Source organism: Lactuca virosa, chromosome 8 (assembly GCF_052849685.1).
Source record: "Lactuca virosa cultivar CGN04683 chromosome 8, Lactuca_virosa_CGN04683_v6, whole genome shotgun sequence".
Classification (NCBI taxonomy): domain Eukaryota; kingdom Viridiplantae; phylum Streptophyta; class Magnoliopsida; order Asterales; family Asteraceae; genus Lactuca; species Lactuca virosa.
In genome coordinates, this window is record NC_136433.1 from 5610384 (window position 1) to 5620584 (window position 10201).

The 10201-nt window shown below is 33.2% G+C and overlaps 1 protein-coding gene across 13 annotated transcripts; it reads right to left on the reverse strand.

Annotated features, from left to right (window-relative positions):
* Positions 1–368: 368 nt before the first annotated feature.
* Positions 369–8192, reverse strand: LOC145130698 (uncharacterized). Of its 13 annotated transcripts, XM_079065469.1 has the most exons (17): positions 8060–8192; positions 7771–7858; positions 7587–7696; positions 7261–7317; positions 7050–7130; positions 6918–6971; positions 6715–6831; positions 5536–5607; positions 4639–4736; positions 4040–4517; positions 3812–3881; positions 3197–3265; positions 3038–3114; positions 2866–2901; positions 1567–1612; positions 932–944; positions 369–756 (listed from the first exon to the last, which is right to left on the reverse strand). In XM_079065469.1, the coding sequence occupies exons 3-9, from the start codon at positions 7647–7649 to the stop codon at positions 4680–4682; spliced, it is 501 nt and encodes a 166-aa protein (XP_078921595.1). In that variant the 5' UTR covers positions 7650–7696; positions 7771–7858; positions 8060–8192; the 3' UTR covers positions 369–756; positions 932–944; positions 1567–1612; positions 2866–2901; positions 3038–3114; positions 3197–3265; positions 3812–3881; positions 4040–4517; positions 4639–4679. The 13 variants fall into 13 exon arrangements, with proteins under 13 accessions (XP_078921595.1, XP_078921599.1, XP_078921596.1 ...); XM_079065473.1 differs by lacking the exon at positions 3812–3881 and having other exon boundaries at positions 4484–4517; XM_079065470.1 differs by having other exon boundaries at positions 3038–3102; positions 3812–4517.
* Positions 8193–10201: the final 2009 nt, after the last annotated feature.

Consider the following 10201-nt stretch of genomic DNA (forward strand, 5'->3'; position numbering starts at 1 on the left):
CAACTGGCCCTTTCTAGTAATTGATGATGAGGGGCGGCTGCAACTAGAGAAATCAGACTAAGTTTTAGCTTGTTCTTTGGAACTGGAAGCTTGAAGGACTTGGTTGTTTTTTAAGATTACTGGAGTAATTGAGAGTTGGATGGCGAAGAAAGACTAATTTGTTCAAGTCTCCAAGTGGGAGATTGTTAAGATTTATGGAGTCATGAACAAATTGACAAGTTCCTAAGAGTTCAAGGGCCATAAATGAAACTTGGAAATATTAAACAATTGAATATGAAATGGACGATGCAATTATGGAGCACACCTTTTGAATTCATTTGTTGGATGGTCAAAGTTTTGGACGGCAAATAATTGGACGGTGGAAAAAATTGTCAAACACATGCATGAGAATTATTTTTTCAAACTATGCGGCAATCTTGTGCATATTGCGGCTCACAAATATACCTATATATATGCATGTATGTTTTGCATATTTTGTGTGCAAAAACTTGAGAGAACATCAAGTGTAGAGTGTCAAGCCAATTGTAATCTTGTGAGTTTTAATAAAATTCTCTAGTTGCAGCCCGTGGACGTAGGATTTACACCGAATCCGAACCACGTAAAATCCTTGTGTTCTTTATTGCTTTATTTTCTCGTTTCGTTTGTGAGTGTGTGATAGTGTTTCCGCTGCGTGTACCCTGTCTCAATTCCTAACACATACTGCCTTTCTGTGTATGTTGAATCTTATGAATAAGATCCCATTAAAAATGCCCAAACCTGGAATCACATGTCATTAACAGATTTAGTTAAAATTAGCCAAAAGGGTAAATACGTAAATTTTACAAAAATATAAAAAACTTGGTCACAAGGTTGTCACAGAAGAGTTGTAAAGTTGTTTTCCCAGGAAAAACTTGGTCACAAGAGGGTCTTGGAAGTTATTCACAACAATCACCTCTTCTGATGATCTGAAACAAAAAAATGAGTTGTTATAAACAACAATAACTTCTAAATGTGGAAATGAAAGAGATGAATTTTGTTTAGGTTTTATTTAATTTGATTGAACATAGAAATGAAAGAGAAGAAGAAGACAGGGGCAAAATGGTCATGTACAAATATTTAACATCTGTGTTGTTAAAGTTGTTATGCTCCTTAAAGGTAAGCCAAATATTTTTTTAAGAGAAGTGGTGAATTTTGTTGAGGGTAAAATATGCTCCTTCAACATAGAAATGGAAGAGATGAAAAAGACATTGGCAAAATGGTCTTTTTCATAAATTTAGCATATAGGCTGTTTGAAGTTGAGACCCAGAGACCAAACGCATTATCAAACCAAGAAATGAGTACCATATTTTAAAAAAGATTTTGTTTTTAGGTATTTAGGGTTTAGTTTTGCTCCTTCAAGAGAACTTTGTTGAAATTTCATCATGCTCCTTGAAATGGAAATGAAAGAGATGATGATGAAAGGGACAAAATGGTCATTTTCATAAATTTAACATCTAGTTGACAACCCTGGTACCAAAAGCGTTATGAAACCATGAAATAATGACCAAAATTGCAAAAAAGACTCCCATTAGGACCTAAACCACCAACCTGACAATAAGAACATGCTGTTTAACTGTAGCAAGAAACTCCTCCACTATAGAAGTAAAGAGAATCTGTTAGTACTTATAATCTCCATTTTTGTAACCATATTCCATAAATTTCAGTTAGTAAAAAGAAAAGCATGCAAAGTCTAACAAACAGACCACAATTACATATGCACATGAATTTGACATTAATAACTTTTAAATTAAGTGAACTTTTCAACATAAAAAAATAGATTGAACTCTTTGCTAAAAGAAAGCAATTTTTATCAAGTCAATCATAGATATAGACACAAATCCAGAAAATATAAGACGTCATTATCCAGGTAGCACTTTATCAGTGCAACACTTATTAAAAAAAAAAAAAGGGTTATTTGCCTTATATCAGGAACAATACACAATCTGATGATATAAGCTTTTTTCCAAAATCAGTTGGATATGCTAAATATCAAACCCATCAGATGTAATATATCAGGAAAAATTAAAACCCAAAATTTACAAAACATGCAAGAATCTGAGCAAAACCTTTAAAACATGGAGAAACGTAACAGAAATGAGTATACAGCTTCTAAAAGAGCATGCCAGGTGTCCCCAAAAATTGAAAAATCCTCCTCTTCATAGAAGTATGGCAGTTTTAGCAATGCCATACAAATACAAAGCCATTTCACTGCTTAATTAGGTAAATCTTTTTGGGGCATAATGTCCTAAAAAGCAAAAAAATTGAAAGTTCGATGCTATAAATTAATGGGTAGATTATTCGAAGGATAATGTCACAATAAGAAAAAAAAAAATCAAAGTACAATTTTATAATTGGGTAAATTTTTTGAAGCATAATGCCCTAATAAAAAAAGATGAAAGTGCAATGCTATCTATAACTATTGCAACTGAAAAAAAGTTAAAGAGTTTATATTTACGGATGGTTATATAGAACTGTTATTTTTCCAGAAAATTGTACTTTATGAAAAAATCCAAGTCATTCAGGTTTTACTTTATGAAAAGATTAAAAAACAAATTGGATTTGGTTCCTGATCAAGTCCCCCATCTTGCAAATGTGTTTCTCTTTAAGAACTTCACAATATATATATTTGATACTTTTAAATCATAAGAAAATTGATATTTATGGAGTGAGGAAGCTCTTTGTGGACAAAAACAATTTTTTTTTTTTTTTTGGAATCTTTGGATCCATCATATTAAGAAGCAGGGGTTGATAGGAAAGATCCTTGTCATTTGAAGAAACAACCAAAAAGCCTGCACATTCATTATAATCAAATCCATGTAATTTAAATGGAAGAATGAGAAACTTTACATGTAACTAACAGGATGATCAAAGGATTCATGGTGTCTGAAAAGGATACACATACACACATGTTGGTACAAAATTAGGTAGAGAAGCTAAATAAATAATTTTAAAATGATAAAATTTGAAGTCTTAGAATTGTGTGTAAGTTTGACACAGTATAACTAGGTGAAAAACTTACACAGATGGGTATAGTTTCAATAGGTGATGGGTCTATGCATCAGCAATAACCTGCTCCTTTGTCACCTACAGCTTACACTACATGGGTAAATTGGCTAGTAAACAAGTTACTTAACATGAAAGCCAATATTGTAACATGTAAACATATAAATTTATATACCTCAACATTTGGTTGTCGAACATCTGTTTGATGCATACAACATTTGCAATTAATTTGAAGCTCTATAGCCTGTAGGGTTCAAGTGTAGAATTAGTTTCTTGTCTACAAGCTAAATGAAACAGAGCTTCAACTTTTTCGTATCATCTAAATAACACACAACGAGATTCAGAACCAGTGAGAACATCCCACATATACAAAAAAAAGGATATGCTATTTTGATCTAAAAAAGACCCCTTGTGTTCTTTATTCTTGGAATCTTGGAAAAATGCATAAATTTATCATACCATATACTCTGTTATATAATCATGGAGCACTGCAGAATACAATAGGTTGAACTCAATTCCCCCATGTATTCCAACAATTTCATGTTGTCCTTCCCGAATGAAAATACAGTAATTAAGTAAAAAAGAAACAGAAGTGTTGTCAAGATGTGATTAAGTAGGAAAAAAAAATCATTATCATGAAATTTGAGTTTCTTACTCCATTAGCAATCAGGTTTCCATGGGAAAAGGAATAATTTCCATGGGAAAAGGAATAATTTCCAGTTTGGGTAAGAAAAGGTTCAACTTTGGTAGACTTGAAAGAAAAAAACATTAGTGAATAAGAAATAGAAACCTTTGGTGTCAACATCATCTGGTTTTGGTGGATGAAAAGAGAAGGGTGATTGGTTGTTACTTCCCTTTCCCTAAAAAGCACCAATTCATATGGCAAATAAAAAAAAAACTCATGTTATTGGAGGTAAATGTTTAAGTCTGTTATTATGATAACAAGACAGAATTTGTAAAAAGTTCAGCAAAAGCCAAACACACTACATTATGATTCAACAAAAGGATTTGAAGTTACCTGAGTAATAATAAGTTTTGAAAATGATACAACATCATATCTTTTGGGTTTAGTTTCACTAGTGTGATTGGGGCTAAATGCAAGTCCAGGTTCAGAACATCCCACATATACAAAAAAACAGGATACGCTATTGGTTTGATTAGAGTTTAAGATGGAGATTGAGGAATTTTAAGTTTATATATATAGGATGAAGGATAAAAAGACAGGGGCAAAATAGTCATATTTCACTGGCATTTTGCAACACCATCAGTACCAGGGACAAACCTTGTAACAAAACTATACTTTTATCGACCTCTTGTGCAATATCTAGATGAAAACCATAACTTTTGAGATATATCACAAGGACAAAATTGTAATTTACTCTATAAATAATAACAATAATGGCATGTTACCTGGCAATAACCAAGATCAAAGTTGTAGAACAAGTCAAGAATATATCATTACCTTAATAGAACGACAATTACCTGTCAGTCCTTACCTTAAAAACAATAATAAAATACTCAAATAAGAAAACCGCATTTTAAATAACTTGAAATGAATTTGCAATATAAACATAATATGTGGGTTATAGAAGTTGGAAGGGCAAAATAGTCATTTACCTGCCATTGCTTTTGGATAGTCATATACTTTGATGTTTTAATTAACTGTGTGCGTATGTTGAACCGTATGAATAAGATCCCACTAAAAATGCCCAAACCTGGAATTACATGTCATTAACAGAGTTAGTTAAAATTAGTCAAAAGGGTAAATTCGTAAATTTTACCAAAAGTTTTTATCTTCGTTCTTATGCATGTATTTTAAGATTTTCCTGTATTTTAATTTTTTTTTTTAGAAAATTCATATCTTATTTTTTGCATATTCGTTTTAATGCATCTATAATAGTAAAAACATGTAATAGTTTTATTTTTGTTTTTTTTTTTCTTACATATTTGTTTTCTTTTAAATCAAAGGTGTACCTTTGTTCTTAAGGTACACTATTATGTTACAACTAAATGTAATCCTAGTCATGCTTATTATACATATATATATATATATATATATATATATATATTCTGTCCCATCCAATTTCCTTTGTTTTACAATTTTATACATATTTTGATAGGAAAGGAATTTCAAAACAAAACAATTTTATATATGTGAGTAGTTTCTAATTGGCTTTTGCCTTTTATTCACACACAAAACTTTTGCTTCCGCTCCAATGCATAGTGGTCACAACTTATCTTTTGTAATCAGTGGATAATTTCTCTGTATCACATCCAATTAATCAGCAAAATATCTTCGCTATCACATGCTTTTCTTGTCAATAATTGTATATAACTCTAGTAAGCTGATTTATAGGCTAGAAATCTGAGATTCAGGGTGATAAATAGCTTGTGTATTGAGTATATATTGAGGATTCTTCTCAAAGAGAAGACCCATCTTGTTTCCCTAAAAAACTCTCTAAATTGTCAAATTAGTAGTGTAGTTTGTGAGGGTAGAAGAGTAAAGTTACTTGCCACTTTTTGAATTGGATCAGAATCCAGTGGAAACAGAAGCAGTCGTTTTGTTTGAAGTAGTTGTGCATTGAGCTGCCCTATCAAAACAAAATTAGACATGTTAGAAACCGTAGCTAAGAAATGGAATAGCGGATTCCGACAGAGTTGGGATTCGAGATTCCATTTCATGACGTATTTGGTTGACAATTGGGACAGAATTCAGTTCTGTTGGATTTTCTTGAAATTCCATTTTTAGCAGCCAAGAATTGGAATTGTGGATTCCAAGGGAATTGGAATTCGAGATTCCATTCAATGCTGCATTTGGTTGAAAACTTGGATAGAATTCAACTCTGTCAAATTCCTTTAAATTTCAAATTTGAAGGACTTCAACCATTCATGAGGGCAGGTGGTTTCAATTTCATTACACTTTTTTTATTAAATGGCCAAAATACCCAAAATCACGGTTGAAATTTGGACCTAATCTTTCCATAAAAAAAAAACACCAGAAAGCTTGTGATTCATCTTTCATGATGATTAATGATATTGGAGAGAGATCACTCAAGCACTGTGAGAAAAAAATTTGTTTCTTACAAACATTAGTAAAATATTATGTATAATAAAAAAACCACAAATAACTAATAATCAAATTTAGTTTTTTTGCAATGTTCGTCCGTGGCACTAACGGTGTTAAAAAAAAAAAAAAAAAGAAGGTTTTAAAGTAATATGACTGATTAGTTTTAAGTAAAATGACTTTTTTGCCCTTATCTCCATCTTCTCAATCTCCTTCATCTTAAATCATAAAGACCTAACTAAATTCAATCAACACCAAAAAATTAAAACAAAATCAAGATAAAAAAAAAAAAAAATCTAACCTAACAACCTTTAGTTTTCTGTTTTTTTCTTCAGTTTGTTGGTACCCTGGATCTTAATTTAGTTTTAGTTTTACTTTAATTTTTGGGTTTTGGTTTGATTAGAGTTTAAGATGAAGATTGAGGAATTTTAGGTTTAGAGGATGAAGGAGAAAAAGAGAGGGACAAAATAGTCATTTCACCTGGACTTCACAAACATTTTGCAATACTATCACAAACCTTGCAACAAAACTACTATAATTTTATCTTAGATGAAGATAATAACTTTTGAAATATCACAAGGAAGAAATTGTAATTTACTCTATATATATTAATAATACTGGCATGTTACCTGGCAATAACCAAGATCAAAGTTGTAGAACAAGTAAGTCATCAATATATCATGCACAATGCATACATTTGGATTATCATCACCCTCATAGAAAGGCAATGAATGAGATGTCAAGTCCTTACCTTAAAAACAAAAATAAAATACTTAAATAAAAAACCACATTTTAAATAATTTGAAATGAAAATGTATGGTTATTTTCATACCACATTTTTCTCGATCAAACCCTCCCTTTCTCTAATTTTTGTAAACCTTTTAGCCTGTTCCGGAGAAATACTGAAACTGCAATAAATATATTAAGTGGTTGATAAAAGTTGGAGGGCAAAATAGTCATTTACCTCCCAATTGTTTTTGACAACATACTGCCTCTTTGCGTATGTTGAATTGTATGAATAAGATCCTACTAAAATTGCCCAAACCTGGAAAATTTGTAATTATGAACTTCACACCCACATATATATATATATATATATATATATATATATATATATATATATATATATATATATATATATATATAATTAAAGTTGATATTTAAGGAGTGAAAACCTCTTTGTGGACTGAAACAAATTCTTTTGGAACCTTTGGATCCATTGCACCATTACTCTAACAAAAATGGATAAATCATTCATATATTCGATAATAATTAGAAAACAAAATTATCTTCTATTAAAGTATTAAGATATGATCCAGTAACAAAAATTGCAATATCTGATCCCATTTCTTGTACAGATCACCAGAAAGAATGAAATGAAATCCATACTTTCTTAACATAATTGGAACAAGCATCACAGCTGAATGAAGAGGTTCCTGCAAGTTTTTTAGAAAAATCCCATATATAATATTTTTATTCACAAAAGGGAATTGACTCTTACCTCATAAGAGAAATGAAAGCAACCACCAACACCCTCTTTATCTTGACCACTTGTTTTTAACATTTCAATCCACCAAAGGCCACACCATGAGGTATTGATGTCCTAATACGCTAAATAAAAGCACACCTTTTATATTAATAAAAAAAAATGACAAATATTTGTTGTAAAAAACTACCAGACATACTACATAAGTGCTGAAGGTGTTTTCCGTGCAATATTCAGCATCTTTTTTTGATTTGATTCAACATGAAGTATGCTAATCCCATCATTTCCTGCAGATAATATATATAAATATAAGCACAAGTTTTAGGAACAGAGGGGTATTTCTGGAAATAAACAAACATAATTACAAACTCATATCTTTTATAATCAGTGGATAGAAGACGGAAATCACACAAAACCTCATCAAACACCTAACAGTGTCTACAACTAAACAATATTTTTTTAGGTTTCGAGACTACTTCAAATTTTACCGTTGCTTGACCAATCATCTTCACTTGATGCGTGCTTTCTATTACGTGACCTGGTTCAAAAAACCAACAAAACAAAAAATAAATGGACGAGAAATAGAAAGAAAAAAGAAACCCAGAAATCAGAGGAGAAAAGACACAATTAAACTCACAACCTAGAAATCAGAGGAGAAATGTTAAGATTTATGGAGTCATGAACAAATTGACAAGTTTCTAAGAGTTCAAGGGCCATAAATGAAACTTGGAAATTAAAACAATTGAATTGTTGAATAGACGGTGGAATCAATTGTTTAATATTTATTGTCACTATCTCTAATGTGAACGCAACAATTGAACATTTGAATTGGACGCGAACTTTCGGTGGAATAATCAATGGACGGCTAAAGAAAAATCTACGCATTTTTCAATCTTTGCGGCAATCTTGTGCATATTGCGGCTCACAAATATACCTATAGATATGCATGTATGTTTTGCATATTTTGTGTGCAAAAACTTGAGAGAACATCAAGTGTAGAGTGTCAAGCCAATTGTAATCTTGTGAGTTTTAATAAAATTCTCTAGTTGCAGCCCGTGGACGTAGGATTTGCACCGAATCCGAACCACGTAAAATCCTTGTGTTCTTCTTACTTTATTTTCGTGAGTTTGTGTGTGTGATAGTGTGTTTCCGCTGCGTGTACCCGGTCCGGTTCCTAACAACTGGTATCAGAGCCTGGTTAGCGAGGTTTTGGAGGGTACGATCGTTTTTTTTTATCACGCACGAGTGTACCTGATTTGTATCTTGTTTATCATAATGGCTGAAGACAAGGTGGTAATCGAGAAGTTCAATGGTTCTGATTTTAGCTGGTGGAAAATGCAATTAGAAGCATTACTATTTCAGAAAGACTTGGACGTGGTACTCGGAGACAAACCGGAGAAAATGGAAAAAGCTGCTGAAGATGCGTGGAACTCAAAGGACAAGAAAGCCAAGGCGGTTATTACATTGTCGTTGACGAAGAGCGTTGCTTTCAACATCATGAATGAAACCACGGCACGTGGTATGATGGAGGCTCTGTCAAATATGTATGAGAAACCATCGGCGGCTAACAAGGTGTTCTTGATGAAGGAGCTCTTCACTACAAGGATGAATGAGGAAGGCTCAGTTACGGTTCACATTAACAATCTAAATTCAATTCTGTCCAGATTATCATCTGTGGGAATTAAATTTGATAATGAGACTCAAGCTTCGCTGCTACTAGCTTCTCTACCTGATAGCTGGTCCGGAACAGTTACTGCTGTTACAAGTTCCGTGGGGACCAGTGGTATGACTTTTGAAGGGGTTAGAGATTTGGTTCTAGGCGAGGATATCAGACGCAAGAATCAAGGTGGATCTTCCTCTTCTGATTTATTAAATGTCGGAAGAGGTAGAGGGAATAGCAGGAATAGTGGAAGCAGTGGGAGTCGGGGAAGAAGTTCATCTAGAACTAAGAAGAATGTGAAGTGTTGGAACTGCCAGGAGGTGGGACATGTTAAGAGTCAATGTCCAAAGAAAGAATTGAACATTACCGGTGCTGAGAGTGTGTCTGAGGATGATGCATTGATACTCAGTATGAAAAGTTCTGTAGACTCTTGGGTCATGGATTCAGGGGCTTCGTTTCACGCCATGGACAACGGGGAAACGATGGTGAATTTGAAAGAAGGAGATTTTGGAAAGGTACGTTTGGCAAATGACGAGATGCTTCAGGTAACGGGCATGGGAGATATTGATTTGGTTACTTCATTAGGAACTACATGGAGCCTGAAGGATGTCAGGGTGATTCCGGAGCTGAAGAAGAAATTGATTTCTGTTGGTCAGCTAGATAAACAAGGACTGGAAGTAAGGTTTGGTAGTGGTAAATGGAGGGTGGTCAATGGTGATCTGGTGATTGCTCGTGGTATGAAGTGTGGGTCATTGTATATGGTTGAGGTACCTGCTGAGGGAAGTATGACCGTCCCTGTTAAGCAAGACAAAATCTGGTTCGCTAAATCTACGGCTAAGAGAGTTCATTTTGCAAACATGAATTCTGGAGCCAAGGGGATGTTAGCTGAACGAGTCGGAAAGTCTAAACCATTCAGGGGATTCTGTGACAGTGGGAGCACGAGGTGTGTCCCGGGTACAGTTACAAAGAG

Excerpts from the sequence above, each read along its gene's own strand:
- LOC145130698 (XM_079065463.1), bottom strand. The coding sequence starts at position 7,649 with ATGTTAAAAACAAGTGGTCAAGATAAAGAGGGTGTTGGTGGTTGCTTT. Across the intron at positions 6,080-6,714 it reads TTGATCTTGGTTATTGCCAG|TGCTTGAGTGATCTCTCTCC; the intron begins GTAACATGCCAG and ends TTTTTCTCACAG. Across the intron at positions 5,608-5,991 it reads TTTTTTTATGGAAAGATTAG|CTCAATGCACAACTACTTCA; the intron begins GTCCAAATTTCA and ends TTGATAGGGCAG.